At 41.3% G+C, this 22,034-nt stretch overlaps 1 protein-coding gene across 3 annotated transcripts in view; it reads left to right on the forward strand.

Moving 5' to 3' along the window:
* LIG1 (DNA ligase 1) overlaps positions 1-22,034 on the forward strand; it is a 251,148-nt gene that overhangs the window by 186,151 nt on the left and 42,963 nt on the right. For all 3 annotated transcript variants that reach the window (XM_075191317.1, XM_075191316.1, XM_075191318.1), the window contains exons 24-25: positions 9,848-9,901; positions 15,401-15,544. In XM_075191317.1, the coding sequence (XP_075047418.1) occupies positions 9,848-9,901; positions 15,401-15,544 (198 nt within the window). The remainder of the gene's footprint in view (positions 1-9,847; positions 9,902-15,400; positions 15,545-22,034) is intronic.

A 22,034-nucleotide genomic window follows, 5' to 3' on the forward strand; every position in this document is an offset into this window, starting at 1 on the left:
TGCTTGGGCAGAACAGTTTGCCCCATCTCTGTCAGCCGTATTCATTCCAGGCATTCTAAATTGGGAAGCTGTGTCACAGCAATGCCACGGGAATGGTCCCTCCATTCAGATATTTGTCCAGAAGTGGGGCCTTCCGGTTCTGGGTCTGATGGCTTTCAGATACAATTGGCAGGTTCCCAGGTTCTGTGCAAGAGCAAGGGACCCGTTGGCATTGGACATAATGACAATGCACTGGACTTTTCAGCTGGGGTATCATTTCCCTCCAATTCCATTGCTTCCCAGAGTACTCCAGCAGGTCAATCAGGGAGGACTCCCAGTTCTACTGGTAGTTCCCCATTGGCCCTGCAGAGTATGGTATGCAGACATTCTTTTCATGGCAGTGGGTCAAGGACTTCGTATGTCTCTTCGCAGTGACCTTCAACCCCTTGGTAGCAGTGTCCCCCAGATGGAATCAGAAATTCTCAGCCAACCAGCTCTAGGTTTGGTGACACCATAGCAGGAGAACCCGCAGCGTAGGGATACAGATTTTACAGTGAGTAGTAAAGGATTTAATAAATAAAGAATGGTAACAAGTTGAAAGTTTCTATAGGAAAAGGTTAGAATGCATTAACAATCTCACAGAAATGTGCCAGAAGAGGCACAGAAATGTTGTTAGACAATATTTGCTGAAAAACATTGAAGGTATGCAGAGGGGAATAGATTTCCTTTGCTGGGCATCATTGGATACAATTACATTTTCAGCTAGAGCTATAGCTACAACAGTAGCTAGATGAGCTCTGGCTGGATCCATGGACAGCAGATGCTCATTCTGGAAATAGTCTATGAATTCTCCCATTTACACGTTCTTTGATCTTTGGTAATAAACTAGGCATCGTTATTCACAAGTTTTCTGGGGGTAAATCCTAGCTACTTGCCTCAGAATTGAAAGGTGAAGTATTTCCCTTCCCCCTCATCTCACCAACACTTGAAAAATGTAAGCAGTTATAAAGCTTAACAGTTTGCAGAGAAATTGACACTTACTATTCAAGATTAATGGGTTCTGGACATTTTTAGAAAGGTGTACAACTTTGAGTTTCATCATGTTCAAATGGGAAACTTCTTTGTCACATCTAGAACCCCTTCAGCTCCAGCAGAGCTAAACACTTTGCACTTCAGTCAGCAGTTTTCTCTTTCCTGCCATTGGGGGACACTGCAACAATGGGGTAAAGTAGATGGACTTGGAGCCAGGGCACTTTAAAACTTAAACTGTTGAATGAATAGATCCTCCCCTACCATCTGTAGCAATCCTCAGTGTTAGTTAAGTGCCTTTTAAAGTAGGACATTTTTTCCCCTTAGATCTGTTGCCCTATGTTATTTTATGTTTTTCTTTTCGCTTAAAGTTAGTTATTCATTTATATGTCAAGAAAGTCTCAAAGAGTGAATAGCCTGTTGGCTCCTTCACTCTGGGTCCTTAAGCTGGGGTGAGTTCCCTTCTGACTTCCCTCACCTTAGGCAGGTCTGCAGCCCTCTCCTCTTCACTCGCTGTAGGGTTAATTAAAACAGTGAGAACTGGCTACCTCCTCTTGGCAATGAGCAATTCTTTGTCAGAAGAGTTCTCCTTTTAACAGAGAGAACAACTAGTTCGGCTGTAGCGACAGAACTGTGAGTACTTTTACATGCACGGAATACACTAAATACTTTTTGGAAGTGGTGACAAGAGAAGAACTTGGTGGTGTGTTTTGTTTCCCCTTTGTTTGGCAGGTTTCCTCAGTGCAATTGCCATTTTTCCTGCACCCATGGTGTTTCCCTCCTGCTGTTCTCCCTCATCTTGTATCATTTGCTCACTAAGTAGGCTTCGATGCTATAATTGTTTTCAGTTTCACACTGTCCTACCTTGCTTAGCTTGAGTAGTGTTTGTTTGTGAGACTCTGTACCAATAGTGGCCAGATTGTCTGTCTGTACTTATGCCAAATGTAATTCTAAATGACCTTGTGGATATTCTGAACCACATGCCCTGTGTGAGACTAAGTGCCATGATCGGCGCCATTCTAGATCTGTGGCAGTGGTCTGGCAGAGGCCGGTTTGGCGTTAATTTTAGCTGGTCTGCTCAGGTTCTGGCTAGGGTTTCTTTATTGGACCGTCTCCTTGCCCCCCTCACCATGGTAAAACAGCTAAGCGCCATATTCCTGAAACATGTCCATTGTTTCTAACTCTGAACTCTCTTCCGAAGAAGGATGGTTCACCTGTCTGATGAGGTGGGGGAAGCTTAGAGTGTAGAGGATGCCTCCAGAATGTAGATGACTTAGTCCTGGAGGTTCGGCAGACTTTTAGAATTTGCAGAGCCTTGGGCTACAGATTCTTCTGACTTTATTTCTTTTCAAAAGTCAAAAGAAGCAGATCGTTTGTTTTCCAGTCTCCTCAACTCTTCGAGATGGTTTCAAAGGCTTGGCCAAAAGGAAGAAAAAGTTCGGAATGTTGGGAAAATGTAAATCCTTTTAACCCTTACCATGTGAAGAGTGTATTACATTGGATTATACTCCCTAGGTATATTCTTATATTGCCTGCGTATCCAGAGCCACCACTAAACTGGTGCCGAAAGCCGCTTTGCCCCTGGACAGTATGGATAAACTAGTATGATTTTCTCCTTAGATACACATATGCTGCAGCATAAAGTTTGTGCCGATTGACCATTTCTAGAGCCTGCCTAAAGGCTGTTCAAAAATGGGTGCATAGGTCTAGAACTGATTTGTTGATCATGATTAAAAAAATCAGTAGTAGTGTGCTGAATTTGTTCAAAGGTAAGGCATCTTTGGATGCAGTCTCCTCCAGGCTTTCTGCACTCAAATAGCGGTCCCGCATTTCTTGTGCTTTAGATTCTGCATCTGCTGACCAGGATCATAATAAAAATTAGAATCCTTACCGTTTGACAGTATCACTGTTTTTGGTTCAGTGCTAGAGCAGAATTTTAATGTAGCTACAGCAGGTAAAAACTCCTTTTTTACCAGTCACCAATGCTAAGCCTTAAACAGTCAAGGTTTCTGTCCTCTTGTTCCTTCGTGAAGATGTGCAGCTTCCATCCAACAATCTGGATAGTGTGCTTAATGTGCTGTCTAAGGACAGGTTGTAATGGCCCCTTTAAACAAAAAAAAAAAAAACCTCATCTCGGGAGATTTCATGGAGACGGGGGCGGGACAGGGGGATTAGCCAAACGATGGGCTCCCAAGCAAGCGCTAAAGCTTTGCAAGACTGGACGACACAACACGCTGCTGTGGTGGTTGCCTGTCTTCTGCACTTTCAGGATCAATGGTCAGCCTCAACCACAGATTCCTAGATTCGTGTGGTGGTGACAAGGTGCTATGTCATAGACCTCTTCAGATTCCCTTACCGTAGAATCTTAAATACAGACCTGAAAACTTGCACCTCAGAAGAGAAGACTGGCGCTCACTGAAGCTACCCAGAAGCTTCTAAGGTAGTGTTCTGAAAGAGGTTTTGTGGTTTTTCTCCAGTCTTTCTGGTCCCAAATCTGGATAGATCGTTATGTCTGATTTTGAATCTTGAAGCCTTAAACCAACAGGTTAGTATTCTGGGATCCAAGATATAGTCATTACGATCAGTGACCATGGGTATGGAAAAAGGGGAGTTTCTTGCATCCATAGGCATAAAAGATACCTACCTCCATGTTCCCATATGGGAGGGACATCCGTGTCTACTTCAATTTGCAGTGCACGATGCACACTATCAGTTTCAGGCTTTACCTTTTGGCCTAGCTACCACCACCCAGTATCGTCACCAAATTTATGTCCATCACAAAAAACTTCTGCGTTCTCAGGTCATAATTCATACCATATTTGGACAATTTGTTAACGGTCCTGTCAGAATCTGCTCACTATTCAGATTCTGGAGAGACATGGCTGTATTCTCAATCTTCCAAAGTCTTCCTTGATTCCAGTCTAACAAATGTGGTTTCTCAGCTTCAATTTCAACACTGTCCTTTCCATTCTGAAAAACGCTAAGGCTGGGTATATACTACAATGTTTTCATCTGATTATTGGGCCAATCACACGATTAGCAACCGATCGGCATGATATCGCATTAGTGTGTACGCTCCAACAATGAACAGTTATCGTTCCAAAGCGCATTGTATCGTTTAAGTCAGGGTTTCCCAAACCCAGTCCTCAGAGCTCCCCAACAGTGCAGGTTTTCTGGATCACATGTGACATAATTAGGGCCACCTGTGGATCTGTTACAATGTGTCAGTCAGTAATGAATACACCTGTGCTCCAGCAAGGAGATAGTGAAAACCTGCACTGTTAGGGAGCCCTGAGGACTGGATTTGGGAAACCCTGGTTTAAGTTAATTTTTTAAACTGAACTTAAATTCTTGTTCAACGATGGAACAATGTCGTTCCAGTTCTGCAGTGTGTATGCACTCATGGCCGGCAGTGTCCATAGATGTTTATGGAGTGTTCAGAGTCATGGTCTTTTCAGCTGACTCTTACGACAGATGAAGAGCACAGATCTGAAGCTATATCTTGTAAATCGTTTTTAGTGTATACACATGAATTGGCATGGTGATTGGGACTTTATTTAAAAAAAAAAAGTACTTTGTAAAATTGTCAACTGTATCACACCGGTAGAAATTTTCTGTAGTGTGTACCCTGCCTAAGTCTCTTTTCAGGTGCAGGATATTGATGGGGACCATTGTGTCTGCGTTTAAGGTGGTGCTTTTCGCACTGTTTCATTTTAGACATCTTGAGCAGAAACTTCTCAGGTTCTGGTCCACCCTTCAGCTGGACAGGAAAATCATCACTTTGTCCGCAGCCACGTGGTGATTGATAAAAACATATCTAACAAGAGATTTAGTCCTTTCAAAGCTGGGTGTAGACTTTACTCACCATGGATGCCAGTCTGTGTAGATGGGGAGCGGTTGTAAGCCCTCTTCGGTCCAAAGGACTCTGAACTCACCAGGAGTCCTTTGGCCCAGCAATGTTCTGGAGCCAAGTGCGATTTACAGGGCATTCTTACAGAGTTGTGTTCCTGACCATTAGGCCCCTGAATGTCCTGTCGGACAATTCAGCAGCGGTAGTCTATCTGAACCATCAGGGGGGGAAATGCAATGCCATGAGGGAGACTACTCGTGTGCGGAACACCATGTACCAGTGATATTTGCCACATTCATCCCACAGGTGGAGAACTGGGAGACAGATTAACCTTAGATGAAACAGGATCCATCTGGGAGAATGGTCCCTTCACACAGAGGTGTTTGCTCAACTGGTACAGCGCTATGGTCTGCCCGTGAACTCATGATATTACGTCTGAAATTTAAAGGTCCTCCGCTTTGCACAGTCCAGAGACCCCAGGGCGAAGAACATTGATGTGATGAAGATGTTGTGAAAGTTATATCTGGTGCACCTGTTCTAGCCGATTCTCATGCTCCAACTGATGTTACAGAAGCTAAAAAGAGAACGGGTGGCCGCCATTCTGGTGGCTCCAGATTGGCCACATGGGATATGGTACTCTGTCATCCAATGGATGGCCAAAAGTCTGCCTTACTGGTTGCCTCTTAGAACCAGATATTCTGGTCCAGGGTACTCTTCAGTGCCTCCTTTTGAGTTGTCTGGCTTTGATGTGGAGTTTACTGTAACTGCAATCCTTCGGGCCAGGAATTCTTCCCACAAGCTTGTGGTAATAGTAATTTGCATGTTTTGCAAATTACTATTGTGTATGGAAAGCCTATATTTAGTCTTGTGACTGTCAGATTTCATAATTTGCTGTTTAGTCTTTCACATTTGTTATCCTTTTTACAGGAGGGTTTTGAGAAGGACCTCTCTCTTTTCTGTGATTTATGAAGGTTTCGGTTTCGGCACTGTCAATTTTCTTTCAGTGTAAGATAGCATTTATGAGAGATTTGCAGACCTTCTTACAGGTGGTTCTAAATGTTCATCCTCTGTTTTGCACATCTTGTAGAACCATGGGATCCTAATTTAGTGCTCTGGGCACTTACTAGTGAGCCATTTTTGCCCTTAGCAGAAATCAACCAATTCTATGTCACTTGGGTAATGATTTTGAAAAAATTGTATACAGAATGGAATAGAGCAGTAAATTAAATATTGTCCAAAGATGCACAGTAGCTGAATCTATGTGTAAAGCATTCCTGGATGCAATTAGACAAGCTTCTAGGACCATGGCTTCCTCAGTTCTTATAAAGAGCATTATGTCTACACCCGTGGTTGGTTACAGACTAAAAATAAACTGATATCACTCTCATTTTAAGTGGATTATCTGTTTGGCCAAAAATTAGATAACATTATTTTAAAATGGTCTGGGGGAAAGTGAGGCTGTCTTCCCCGAGATAGACTTTTAAAGAAATGTTACTCTTCAGGTGTTATGGGGAACCAAGTCCACGTTCATAGTATTGAGAAGCAGGCAATTATAGATCTGGAAGAGGTTACACAAGATGCTGTCTGACACTTTAAGACAGTTTCTTTCACAAGCTAGGAGGCTTTTTTTTTTTTTTTTTTTTCACCAGAGACCACCACTTAATGGTAGTTGTTAAGTTTGGAAGCAGAACTATACATTTTGTTGTGATCAATGCCCATTCTGCTAAAATCAGTCGAGTGGGTAAAATCTACGATACAGCATGATTACAGTCTAGAGTTCCCAAACTCCACAAGGAGTATTTCAAAGATGACCAAATTGCAGAAGAATTCTAGTTGTGGTCATTGTGAAACTGAGAAAGGAGAGCATATTAATATGGCCTTGCCAAGACAACCTCCTAACAGCAGCATCTTCAGCAGGAAATCCAAGGAGCGCCACCAGTCGGCTGCTGCAGGTCCTGAAAGACCATGGCTGGATAATAAACGAAAGGAGGAGTCCTTTATATCCAACACAGGGGATAGAATTTGTTGGAATGTGTATAGATGCAGCCCAAAGGAAGGCTTTTCTGACATCAGAAAGAAAATAAGGATTAAAACAGGAGGTGTTGTGTCCAAGAAGAACACCTTGGACCACGGCAGAAGACTGCCTCAGAGTGTTCGGTCTTATGGCGTCTGCCATAGAGTCTGGTTACACATGAGAAGTCTTCAACAAAGTTTTCTATTCAGATGGAACAGAAATACACAAGATCAAGGTCCGATGATTTCACTAAAAAGGAGATGAGAGAGGATCTACAGTGGTGGGGTGGGGGTTCCTTTTAACGATAACAGGATCCTCGACAGCGGATACCCCGACAGGAATACTGACACGTTCAAACACTGACCTGAAACACTCACAACGAATGAAGAACCCGGCAGGTAGCGATAACGTCACTTTCAAGCTCCACACTATGTTTGCGGCTGTTAACCTGTCAGTATTACCAGTCTGTCTTGGAATACACCTTTGGTGTATTCCTGTCGGGGTATCCGTTGTTGAGGTTCCTGTAATCGTTTTAATGAGTTCCACAGCAGTGATGGTCTGCAAACAGCACTCTGGAAAGTGTCAGTTCCATTACAGATTATGAGCATATAGTCACTACAACACACACAAGTCTTTTTGGCTGGGGCTCCACATACATACAGCAGATAGTGCAAGGTCATTGGCGAGAAGAGAGAGCCTATCCACCCTCAAATGTAAGGGAAATAAAGGCTGTGGTTGAAGCATGCATTTACTTCCAGGATCTCATTAAAGGTCAGTAAGTCAGAATACACTTTGACAACCAGATATAGTAGTGTCTTATATAAATCATCAAGAGGGACACAGAAAACCGCGCTATGAGAAAGGAAGTACTGCCTCTACTGCTGGAGGCAGAGAGCAAGTTTGCAAGCCTGAATGCAGTGCATATAACAGACGCTATTAACACCAGTGCAGCTTTTTAAGTCAAAACATCTTATACCTGGGAGAATGAGCATTAAACAAATAAATAATTAACAAACTAGTAGACAGCTGGGGCCATCCGCAAATGGGCCTCTTGGCGACATCACAAAATGCTAACTTAAGGAGGTTTTATGCCAGCATATGGACCAAGAAGCAGAGGCCATGGCAATTCAGTCTGGGTTTTTCCACCAATGCCCATGATTCCTGTAGTGCTAAAGAAAATAAGGAGGGACAGGGTAACAGTAATAGCAATACTATCATTTTTGCCACACAGGTCTTGGTTTCCTCAAATGTTACAGCTAGCTGGGCAGAAACTGTGGTTCCTTCCACTACACCGATATCTGATCCATCACGGTCTGATGAACCATCCAAACCCAGGGTTCTGGAGACTAGCGACATGGCTACTGAGAAAAAGCATTTGAAATGACAATACTTTTTTACTAGGGTATTCACTAAGTTTTGAAATACAAAAAAAACTCAACATCAAAGACATATTATAGAATCTGGGACATTTTTGTGTAAATGGTTCTCTGATAAACAGTTTACACCAAAAGGTCCATCCATAGATACTGTACTTGAAATCCTGCAATATGGGCTTGACAAAGGACATGGGGTTAATACACTAAAGGTCCGAATATATCTGCTCTTGGCGCATTATTATACAGAAGGATGGCCGAAAATAAGTATGTAATAAAGTTCATGCAGGCGGCAAGGAGAATAAGACCCTTTTGTTGCTCTCCTTTGGATCCATGGGATTAGACCCTGGTATTGGAGACCTTGACAGAATCGCCTTTTTGAACCTTTACAAGAGTTTCCCCATGTAATATCTAACAATGAAGGACTTTTTTCTAGTAGCTTGTACCACAATGAGGAGGATTCCAGAGCTTCAAGCTCTCTGGTCAGAGGAGCCTTTTTTTATTATGCACGAGGATAAAGTTGTGCTAAGCACTGATCCAAAATTTCTGCCAAAAGGAGTATCACAATTTCATATTAATCAAGAAATTGTTCTACCCTCGCTATGTCCAAAACAAAGGAACTCAAAAGAAAGGAGATTTCATTGTTTGGACTTGGTCCGTGCCATTAAAATTTATTTTGAAGAGGACACAGGAATTTAGAAAAACAAAGCAGTTATTTGTTTTAATCAGCTGCAAAGGCATCAGTGGCAAGATGTATAAAATCTTGCATTAGAGAGGCATACATGGTCGAGAAGGTGAATGTGCCTTAAAGCATAAGAGCACATTCAATAAGGCAGAGAAGGAATCTGCCTCTATGGAAGAGTTATGTAAGGCCGCAGTCTGGTCCTCCAAACTTACTTTCACCAAACAATCTTATTAATGTCCAAGCATTAGCAGTTGCCAAGTTTGGAAGTGTGGTAATATGACTTTAAAAAAAAAAAAAAGTATATTTGTGTGTAGATAATATGTGCTCGAGTTGAACCCATTAAGCCTTAGTTAAATTATATGATTGGGCCTGTCCTGGGTTAAATGCAAGAAGCCCTAGAGAATATTAGGCAGGTGATTTTAATGTGGTGGCTGATCGGTGTATAGCATACATGGTTGATCTAGTGTTTGTTGCCCTCTTAACTCTTATTGCTTGGGTATATCCCGATGTAATAGCTGCAATGAAGGATTGAAGATGAAAAGGGCAAATTACACTTAATGAAATTCAGACGGGGCCCAGACAAACACCACACACACAGGGCCATTGTCAGAATATAACCAATGCTATGAGGCAGCAATACTAACCATTATGTTGCCCATATAGATAATCCTTGGAAAATTGTCGGAATATAAATTAAGGGCCTAAAACAACTTGATCCACACTATGTTCACATTGGTGGCAATAACATCTTAAAACTTCGTAGTCCTAGGACTCCATAACTCCTTGTTTATCTTTTTACTCTTTTATTTTAGTCACCCTCTATGGAAATAAAACGAATATAAAGATGTATGTTTTTGTTTCTATTTTTTAACATACCCAAGCATTGCTCATTTCTTATGTTTTCTGTCTTCTTTTAGATTGGAACAGGCTTTAGAGATGAGGACTTGGAAAGACATTATAATTTTCTGAAGGTACTGGTATAACTCAGTTTAATTTGAAAACTGTCACAACTTAAAACAATGAATGTAAAGGGGCTCAACTTGGTCATGTATATATATTAACACTGCATTTAGCTGCAAAATTTGCTCTAATCCATGGCAAACAATGAGACACTTACTTTCATTGTTTAACTAAACTCTAGAGAGAGAAAAGCTAATTGCAACTAAATGCAATGTTAAGGGATTCGCTCTAGACATGTCTCCAGCTCCTTTAGAAGACCTTTAAACTTCCTACATATGCTTAATTTAGTTTTATATACATTTAGTACACTTTACAGTATAATTTGCTTTTGGACTGTTAAGTTAATTCAAACAATTCACAATAAAGATGAGGCCAGTCAATGTTATTAACAGTGATCAACCTGTAAGATGCTTCAGAGATTTAAAACCAGGGCTTGTCAAACCAAAAAGGTAATTTGATTTGTTAGTTGGTAGCACATATATTCATATCAAGTTTTATGCCATTATCATTAGCCCAGATTTCCTGACTAGATAACTGTACAACACAACAGTCACATTTATTTTTTGTTAGGGGTGGTCAATGTTAATCTGAGGGAGAAAAACATTCATCATTATCTTTTTCCTTTGTTAATATGAATATTGCCCAACACTTTCAGTGTCTACTACAGTGGAGTTTAGTCTAAATTCTCTACCACACACTTTAGCGTCAATTTCGCCAGAAACCAATAAATCTGCCAATATGGTTTTAGAGAGTGTAAGGAAACCCACATGGATATGGGAAGAACCATATATACAGTTAAGTATTTTTATTTTTTTTGTAAAACCAATAGAGCAAAGGTGAAAGTGGATAACAGCTTTCATTCTCTCAATGTCGGTTCACTGCACAGCTTTCTCATAGTAAGGCAAGATTAATGAAAACACAAGTTCATTAAGTAGATAGTTTTAATGTGTTGATCCAGAGAAAGGCAGCACAGAACACCCAGTGTGATAGTTAGATGAAGCATAGAATTAATGCATTTGGGCTCTGCAAGATATTAATAAAAAAACATAAAAAAAGTTTGAGGGCTAAATTTTTTTTTATAAAAATTAGACTTTATAGCTAAACACACACAAATAATTGGGTCAGGAGGAGCTGCATCATTAACTGTACTTGGTAGCATGTTCGCAGTTGGTGTGTATGCAATGAGCTTAACACTGATATATCAAAAGGGCATTATTGTTTTTTTTGTATAGCTTAATGCTTTAGCATCAGGTGAGACTCTCTCACTCTGCCCCTGGAATGTATTCAACAAGGTAATGTAAACATACCTTAAAGATTCTGGTCCATGGGCAGCACGATGACTTAGTGGTTAGCACTTCTGCCTTACATCGCTGCGGTCATGATTTCAATTCCCGACCATGGCCTTATCTGTGTGGAGTTTGCATGTTCTCCCTGTGTTTGCATGTTCTCCCTGTGTTTGCATGGGTTTCCTCCGGGTACTCCGGTTTCCTCCCACACTCCAAAAACATACTGGTAGGTTAATTGGCTGCTATCAAATTGACCCTAGTCTCTGTGCGTGTGTGTGCTAGGGAATTTAGGTTGTAAGCTCCAGTGGGCAGGGACTGATGTGAGTGAGTTGTCTGTACAGTGCTGCGGAATCAGTGGCGCTATATAAATGATGATGATGTTGACATGACAGCATCACATAGTGGCATTCTTACAAACAGTCTCCCGCTCCACCACATCTCTAAGGTGCTCTGGTGACTGGACAAGCCAATATAATTCACTGAACTCATTGTTATGTTCATAGAACCAGCTTGTGATGTATGCTTTCTAATGTTTTATGTTGCTGGAAGTAGCTGTTAGATGGTGTGTTGAATGTGGTCATAATGGAATGCACATGGTCAGCAACAATAGCCAGGAAGGCTTTGGCATAGTCAGTTTGTCTTAAGGGGCCTAATGTGTACCTAGGAAACATTACCCACACTATTAAACCACCGCCAGCCTGCACCATTGACATAAGGCAGGATGGATTCATGTTTAAGGCAAATGTTGATCCTACCATCTGCATTTCGCAGCAATAATAGATTTGTTAGATCAGGCAGTGTTTTTCTAATCTTCAACTGTCCAACTTTGTTGAGCCTGTGCCCACTGTAGCATAAGTTTCCTCTTCACTGCTAGCAGTGGAACCCAGTGTGGTCTCCTGCTGTGGGCCATCTACTTCAAAATTTGACTTGCTGTACAACCCACTGTTGTAACACATGGATAATTGAGTTACTGTTGCCTATCTATCAACTTGAACAAGTCTGAATATTCTCCTCTGACTTCTCTCATTGGGAAGACTTTTTCACCCACAGAACTGTCACTTACTGGATGTTTTTTTCTTTTGCCCACCAATCCTTGTAAAAACTAGACTGTTGTGCATGAAAATCCTTTTGAGATCAGCAGTTTCCAAGATACTCAGACCCAATTTGGCACTTAGAGGACTTTGGTTTCAACCTTGGTGTCCTCAAAGTGCCCAGCCCTTTAGGTTCATAGATCACATGTGTAAGGAAGCAAGAAAGAGATAATAACCTTTTTATTTAAACAGTGTGTGTACACACAGTAAATGCAAAATTGCTCTCCAAGGAGATACATGTTCCCCCACCAACTATAACCAGGTGTCAGTAAATTTAGCAGTGTCCGTAAAAACCAAACACCCGCAAAGGTGATAAGTTCGGCACTTTCAGGGATGGGCAATATATAATATAAAATAAAAAGTAATTCTCCAATATAACCAATATACAAATAAAGACAATAATAGTGAATTCCTTCCAATAAGGATATGTACTAATGGTGACAGAAATAATGATGGTAATAATGTTCTGGAGGATCACTATTACCCCCTGCAGCACATTAAAGGGCTTTTGATGACACCCTAAAACACCCTAAAAACCAAAAATTAAAAAAGATATATAATGGCGCTGGGGTGATAGAGCTCATCCAGATAGATAGCTATATATATATATATATATATATATATATATATATATATATATATATATATATATATATATATATATGTATGTATATACACATAATGTATAAATGCTGAATAGATTCCCGAATCTTGAATTTAATAAGCAACCAAGTACATAAATAATAAAAACAATAACAAATGTAAATAAAATTCCAAAATGAAAAGGACACTGGACCTCTAAGAAGGAGATATTTTTAAGAAACCAGGATAAGTGGTAGCAGTATAATATGGCTTCCTTTAAGAATGCTGTCCAGAGATAATTTAGAGCAGGCCTGTCCAACCTGCGGCCCTCCAGGTGTTGTGAAACTACAAGCCCCAGCATGCTTTGCTGGTAGACAACCAGTTGATTGCTGGAAGGGCATGCTGGGACTTTTAGTTTCACAACATTTGGAGGGCCGCAGGTTGGATTTAGAGGATCACATGAAACCTCGAAAAATAATCATCATGAAAAAAAACATATTACCAGATATATAGGGAAGAGTAGAAATCCAGTAGGGAGAGATTGGTATTCAAATAGAGCTCAACCAGGCAGCAGAACAAATCCAAAAGATATTATCCGGCAGAAAGAAATAGTGACTTCTTACCAGTTCAAAAGATGAAATAGATAGTCTCCACAACAGGCTGAAATTGAGATCCACGGTGATACTCAGACACTAGTGTCGGGAACGCTGGCTATTGCTTGCTGCTGCGTTTTGTCCCAACAGTGGGACTTTCTGTTGGGACGAAACGCGTCAGGGAGCAATAGCCAGCATTCCCGACACTAGTGTCTGAGTCCTTTTCTGTTATGAGCGGGGAACCCTTGTGCAGCAGGAACTTTCATCTCTGTACTGAGTTGACGGACGGCAGTAAAAGCAGGTGCACCTGCTGGAACATGTGACACACCAGAGAACCACACAGAGAAAAACAGTGAGTTACTTGTATAAACAACAGCGGTGAAGTCCGCAAAAAACGCATATCACCGTGGATCTCAATTTCAGCCTGTTGTGGAGACTATCTATTCCATCTTTTGAACTGGTAAGAAGTCACTATTTCTTTCTGCCGGATAATATATTTTGGATTTGTTCTGCTGCCTGGGTGAGCTCTATTTGAATACCAATCTCACCCTACTGGAGTTCTACTCTTCCCTATATATCTGGAACTATGTTTTTTTGCCCTCTCATGATTATTTTTTGAGGTTTCATGTGATCCTCTAAATTATCTCTGGACTGCATTCTTAAAGGAAGCCATAATACTCTGACTAACCTTCTACCAGATATCCTGAATTTTTAAAAATACCTCCTTCTGAGAGATCCAGTGTCCTTTTTCATTTTGGAATTTTATTTACGTTTGTTATTGTTTTTATTATTTATGTACTTGGTTGTTTATTAAATTCAAGATTTGGGAATTTAGTCAGCTTTTATACAGTGTCATTAAAAAACCTCAACAAAGTTCCCCAGCAGGTTACCTCCCAGCTCACAGTCCTAACAGGCACAAATTTCCTAGCAACAAAGTCCACAGTTGGCAAGGGGTCCCATCTGTTAAGTGGGTCTTGCTGATCCCGTCTGTTTGGCCAACTCTCCACCAGCATGGTGGGGCTCTGGGTATCGGTCTTTCTACCAATGTAGGCTCACCATTTCCCCAGAATCTGCGAGTGTTTCCCGATGGCGTGATGACAAATCAGTCCTAGAGGTTCAGCACCCAATCTGGCTGAATAAGTTCCAGGTTCAAACAATCCTCTCTGGCACTGATGAGTACAGCTACTCAACATCAATCCTAGTCCTCACTGTCCAGAATCCCCCAGTAACAGCCACCTCTCCCCTCCGGCTTTCCCTTTTTGTTCATCCCCATAATCCCCCTATACTTGACCTCTCCCTGATCCAATTCTCCGGGCCATGATCCATTTTTATTGGTGATGGGTGGAATCTATGTGGTAACGGATGGGGGTAGAACATGACCTCAGTAGCAGCCCCCCTGCTGTTCCCCTGCTATCAAGTCTGGTTTGAGACGTGCTGGGACAATGGTCAGTAAATATTCAGATCCCACCTCATTATCTTAACCCTTTCCACTCCTTTGTGATGTCACAGGATCTCCAGCTGTTCCATGCTTCCTGTTGGCTGCCGCCACCTCCTCCCACTTTTTTCACAAAGCAATGCTGTATCCGGCCACTGGATGGTTTTCAATAAATATGTTTTGCCAATGTAGCACAATTGGTCTACTGATTGACAGACCAAGTTGCCACTATATTTCCCCGATGATGCCCGGTCTCGTCATAGGCACCAATAATCATTCCATGGTTAAAGCCACTTAGATCACATTTATTCCCCAATTTGTAGTTTGGTCTGAATAACATCTGAACCTCTTGACCATGTCTGTATGCTTTTGTACGATGAGTTGCTGCCACATGATTGGCTGATTGATATTTGCATTAACAAGCAGGTGATCAGGTATACCTAATAAAGTGGCCCCTGTGTCTTTGTGTCTGTATGTATGCATGTGTGTATCATTTGAAATGTATTTCTCTTTTCAACCCTAGGATCATATAATTCACAGTCCAAGGAGCTACTATCGCTGGGACAGTGCTACGCAGCCGGATCACTGGTTTGAAGCTGTTCAAGTTTGGGAAGTAAAGTGTGCAGATCTGTCTATTTCCCCTGTTCATAAGGCAGCACTTGGACTGGTAAGTTTCTTTTACAGCATGCATGCCTGCTATGATCAGTGCACATATGTGATCAAGAGATAAATTGGTAAACCGGAAAGGTTTTATTATGATGTCCTTTTAGAAAGACCCACTTTTGTAGAATCAATACATCCAAATAGCGGCAAATGGCAGGAAACAACCACTGGTTTCGTGATTTGAACCGCTCTTGTTGTCTAGCAGCTGAGTGGTTTAACTGACTGCTCTAGCTTTTTCATTTCTGACAGCTGTATCCGCACTGATTTTTTTGGTTATACAGTAATTTTTTTTTATTTTTTTTTAAAAACTCTTTATTTGTTACAAGAGGAAACCCGCATGGAAAAGCAAACCACAAGTAAAAATCAACTGTTTTAAGACAACAAGATGTCTCCTCTTATAATAAATTTTTATAGTAGAAGGAAGGGGAGGGAAAGAGAAAGGAAACAAAGAGGGATAAGGAGGGGTTGCGGGGGGGAGGGTTGGGAATGACAGGCACGTAAATCGCCATACATATTACAAAGGAGATTATAAGCAACATATCTAGAGATTAACAACCTATGAGATAAATAAGAAAATAAAAAGTAGACGGCAAGACATATGGATCTCTTACCCATGGCGCATGATGACCAACCTGGAGGATCCGGAGACGGCCCAGAGTCTATGTACCATTAGAGGACGAGAGAGCCAAAGGGGGCAAACAGCTACGGCTTTCCTGGAGATACCACGGAGCCCAAACCTTGTCAAAGTTGTATGATTTATTGTGAAGGTAGCATGTAATACTCTCCATGCTTGCGATATGCCAGATGTAGTTCCGTAAGGCCTGCATAGAGGGAGGGTTAGGATCTTTCCAGTGCCTAGCTATTAGGGATATCAGCTTGTTGGAAGGGGCGCTCTCATCAGGGATAGGGCGAGAGAGAAGGAACGACCAGGGATCCTTAGTGATCTGTTGTTCAGATACGGAGTTAAGTGGCAGGACCATGTTCCAATAAGGGATTATACGGGGGCAGGTCCACCATATATGCAGCATCGTGCCTCTCTGACCACATTCCTGCCAACAGCTCGCAGTAGCAGTGGAAAACATTCTAGACAGCCTATCTGGGGTATAGTACCACCTATAGTACAGCTTGTATGCAGTTTCTTTAAGTGTGGATATTGAGCTCTTGGCAATCCCCTCTCTGACCTCCTCCCAACAAGACTCATCCGGAGGGGGTCCCAGATCTCTCTCCCATTCACGGCGCCCTGGGGTGTCAAAGGATATCTCTATTAGCCAGTTATAAATCCTCGACACCATCCCTTTGGTGAGTGGGGAATGCAAACACATGTACTCAAAGGGAGTGAGGGGCCTAAGAGTGTCAGAGGCGGGCAAGGACATAGCGAAGTGTCGGACCTGGAAGTACTCAAAGAAAAGCGGGCGAAAAGATTCAAACTTATGCTATAGATCTGAGATAGAGGCCCACGTTCCATTAACCACCAGGTCCGAGACCACACGTATCTACGCACGTTTCCAGAGTTTAAATTGCTTTGGCTGGCCACCTGGGGGAAAATGCGGGTTGCTCCAGAGGAGAGTTAGAGGGGAGATAAGGGAGGATAGTTTGTGCTTGAGCCGGGACGAGTCCCATAGGGACAAACAAAATTTGAGCGATTGAAGTAAGGAGGCCCCCTGTGGCCTGTCCAGTCTTTAGAGGCCCCATAGGGATGGCAAGGAAGGGACGCCCACAAAGTGGGTTTCCAAGTCCACCCATGCTACAGTCCGGTAAGGGACATAAGTAACTGCAACCTGGGTCAGATGGGCCGCCAAGTAATAGTGTTTAACATCTGGAAAGCCTCTTCCTCCCCGGGCCGTGGGCTGTTTAAGTACTGCTACTGAGACTCTAGGGGGCTTTCCACGTCAGACACATTTGAGAAAAGAAGAATGTAAGTCCCGAAACACAGAATCCGGCACCTTCACCGATAGAGTCTGGAAGATGTAGAGAAGTTTGGGGATCAGATTCATCTTAACAGCAATGATCCTCCCCAGCCACGATATAATATAGCTCCTCCATACTTCTAGGTCTTTTTTGATTTCAATTAGGAGGGGAGGAAAATTCTCTCTATATAATCAATCGGTCATAGGAAGAGGTGATATAGACCCCAAGATACTTGATCTTGTTAGTCTTCCAGCGCATAGCAAAATTAGCCTGTAGAGTGGCACGGAGGGGTATACAGTAATTTTTGTTGTCCAGTTTCTATTTTAAAACTTGTCCATTTTATTTATAATGTATATATCTGCTATATTTTTTATTTTATTCATATCTTCATTTGAGATCTTCCTGCACCATACACTACGTTATAGCTTGTCACAGTCGATCATCATCATCAGCTATTTATATAGCGCCACTAACTTCACAGCGTTGTACAGAGAGCTCACATCAGTCCCTGCCCCATTGGAAATTACGGTCTAAATTCCCTAACACACACACACACACACAGACTGAGAAAGACAAATTTCAATTTAATAGTAGACAATTAACCTACTAGTATGTTTTTTGAGTGTCCATTCTCCTTATATGGTCATATTTCTTTGCACTGTGAAACATTGATTGTTTAGCACATTGCTTATTTGATTCTTTTTTTTAGATTTGCATATTATATAATATTTTACTGCAATTACATTTTTTTTCTACAACCTATTGCTAATATTCTATTTTGCCACATATCATGGAGTTGCCTTTTATCATGGTAACTCCTCAAATCTTGTCAAATCCATCACATGTCCTTCTCTAACCTCTTTCATTTGTTATTCCTGCTTTTCATTTAACATTCACCTGATATCCTGTATGTAGATGAATTTAATTATTGTGGGGATTCTTTTAATTATTCTGGCTTTCCCAAAAAAGATAAAACTTAGTCTAGCTAAATATCTTTCACAGCACTTCCTTTTCCATACAGTGGAGCAGAAAGATTAGTACTGCCTCGCTGAGCACATATAACATGACTTAGGATGCCCTTATTTAAACACACAGTTACAGGACTTTTTTGGCCTTTGTGGAAATACCTCCCTCGCCCAATAACTTTTCTCTAGTCTTCAAGCATTCTCTGTAAACCCAATTCGTCAGGCAAGCTTACACTATACCTCAACCCTCTTAACCTCACTAGATTACCCTATTACACATTTCACGCAACTGGTCATATAGCCCATGTGACAGACCCAGGTCTTATATTGAGAATATTGTGCCAACCTGGTCGGTTATCAGTGGGCAAATTAAACAACCACAGCCCACTCTCTTATTAAATGCTGCCCGGTGGCCAGATCTGTTGTTGCTGTGATGGTCAAAGAGGGAGGGTGGGAGGCAACTCACAGGAAGTGTGAAACAGCTGTTCACCCTGTAATATCAAAAAGAGTGGAAGGTGTTAAAAACAGGAATTTTATGACTCTATCTAAAACCAGAAGCTGGTCTCTGCCTGTTTGCTGACTGTTGTTCCAGAAACTCTTCAACTCTTGATGACATGGTCACAACAGGTGGGAGACCAGTGATGTGATGCTCTACCTTCACCCCTGTTACCACCCAAACTCTTCACACCACCAATAACAAGAGGACAATGAGCGTGTGGTTGATCCAGGGAGAGTGCTAAGATCGGGTGTAATTTGAGAAGGGACAAAAGAGATGTCCGGGGAGTGGATAGAGATTGTTTGAGAATCTTGAGAGAGGAAGGACTTTGACTGATTGAGAGTAACCATATTCTCTCAGGGCCAGAAAGTATTGCTATAGCAGAATCTTGTTTATACAGAGTGGAGTGCACCTCTAGGACTGATTCTGTCACCTCTCCATGGGGAGACGCTTGTAGACTCTTAGGAATTGGCGAACCTGCTTCGGCATGAAGACTAATACCCAGGGTCCCATCAAGCTGGTGGAGAGTTTGCATTGTCCCCTTAATGTCGGAAGTGTGATTGGCATTTTCAGTGTCAGAAATCACACTGTGGGCATTTTATTGCCTTGGTATTTCTTACATATATATATATATATATATATATATATATATATATATATATATATATATATATATATATAATGTGTGTGGGTTTCGGGATTTATTTACTGTCGCTGTATCTAAAGTTAGGTATTTCCTTTTTGTTATTTTATGTCCGCATTTTTGTATCATCGTTATTGCTCTTGGCATTTTAGTCATAGGAAATATGACCACCACCGCCTGAAATAGATCTTGATTTATGACTTGTTTCCTAGTGCATATACTTATATAAGTAAATATATCTGTGAAATGAATCGTGGAAAAGTGTTGCTGCAACACAAATAATCAACAAACTAAATATGAATTTTGTATGCTTCAGTTTCTAGTCCTGTGTGTGCAGATTGCTGTGGTTAGTCCAATGATATATCCAAATTATATGTATGTTTTCAAACTTTTAGATAGACATTGAATGCATAAAATGGTTGACAATAGTTGCTCTCCAAATTCTACGAATACAATTGTTAATTGGGTTATACCTTTGTCTAACAAATGAACACCCTTGTAAAAGGACTTTGTGTGCTGGGCCTTGATTGGTGGTTTTTAAGCTACATGTGTTCCCTCCTTATTTACAGATGTTTGGGTCTTTTTTCTGTTAGTCACACACCTGTCATTTGTTGATTACTTTGTACCTTTTCTGTTGTATTTACACCCTTACACTATTTAAACTTTGAACACCGTGGGCAAACAAACTTTCCATAGTGGTTTTCTCTAATTTTGGAAAACTGGCTTTAATAGTAAGAATCACACTCACAAATATGTAACATTTTAAAACTGTTATTACAGTACAAAGGATGTAAGAGAAGGTTGTGGAAGAATTTTTTTTTCTTTTTAAAGATTTGTTTATTCAAGGTCATAGGCATGTTAACAAAATAATATAACAGGTAAAACAGCTGTGAAGGCAGTAGAAGCAAGATGTACTGAATTTTCAGCAGTGTGAGAAGATGAAGTGAAATCAATTCAAAACTGCTGTCTATTCGACAGTAGTTTTAAAGGTATTGAGAGAGAAGAAAAAAAAAAGTGAAAGAAGAGTATTAGTGGTTCGAAGGAGATGAGGAACAAGGAGAGGAGATAGAACAGTGGGAGAAAGATAGTAGGTGGCTTGGCTGAGACCACGGAGGAAGGAAAAAAGAAAGGGGGGGTGTTAGGTATATTCAGAGGGCAATAGCGCACATCTTGTTAAAGGAAGGGAGAACGGTATTGAAAGAACGACAACCAAGGGTCCCATATTTTATTGAAATATTTGGTGGAATTAATAATGCTCATCATAAATTCCATACGGTGGACATGCCAAGCGCGAATAATGATGGGAGGAAGGGGGCGCAGTTTGTTTCCAATCCGCGTCTATTTGGCAAATGTCAGCTGAAATTATGTTACTTGCGAGTTCGTTTTGGTGACGAGTCGCAGAGGGGCAAATGGAAGAATTTAGGATCAAGCGGGACCTCAATTTGGATCAAGGATTGAGTTTCGGGCACTCCCAGCAGATGTGAAGGAACTTGCCCACTCCATAGCACCCATGTTAGCGTCTAACCGAAGAATCGGGTAACATCTTACAGAGGGGGGTTGGGACATAATACCACCTAAATAGAAGTTTAAATATGTTTTCTTTGATCTTAACACACATTGAGTTGGAGGCGGCATTCTTGCGTATTTCGGCCCAATTATCATCCTCCAAAGAGGTACCTGAATCATGTTCCCATGCCAATTTGTGGGGATGAGTGAATTAGCTCGAAATATATAGTAGAAATTAGGCCAGGAGTGGATGCTCTGCGCAGGCACAGCACCTAATTTGTGTTGAGTGGTCGCACAGTGAGGCACGATTTGACAAAAGAATGTAAATTGCGTATCTGGAGATGATGATAAAAAGATTTAGTTGGGATACCTATAGCCAATTGAATGTCAACCAGGGGTTCGATCACCAACGCAAAGATAAGTGGGAAGAGGGGGCGTCCTTGATGTGTACTATTTGAAATATTAAAGGATATTGAAGTAAGGCCATTGGCTGAGACTGTGGCAGAAGGAGAGCGATACAAAGTGGAGACACCCTGCAAAAGCTTACCAGAGAAGCCCATCAATCCAAGCACCCCAAACATAAATGGCCAAGAGATGCGATCAAACACTTTTTCTGTGTCTAGAGCCATATCTAGGGAGGGGATTATCCCCTCTATGAATGGAATGAATCAGATCGACAGCTCTCCTGGTATACTCTGGTGCCTGTCTCCCCGTGATGAATCCCACGGAGGAATGTTTTATGCACCCCTGAAGCCTCCGAATCTCACTTAGCTAATGATGTATAGCTACAAAATTAAATGTACATTCAATGTCCAGAATCTAATGTTAAATCAAGATATTCACATTTTAAGTTGTGCAGTGTCTTATTTGTATCCGTCACCAACCCTTTTTTTTTTTTTTTTTTTTTACAAAATTAAGAATTTCAGGGTCTGAAGATAAATGTGTGGCAAATACAAATTCAAGAGTAAACAAAGTA

This window comes from Mixophyes fleayi, chromosome 11 (genome assembly GCF_038048845.1).
Source record: "Mixophyes fleayi isolate aMixFle1 chromosome 11, aMixFle1.hap1, whole genome shotgun sequence".
In the NCBI taxonomy this organism is placed as follows: Eukaryota; Metazoa; Chordata; class Amphibia; order Anura; family Limnodynastidae; genus Mixophyes; species Mixophyes fleayi.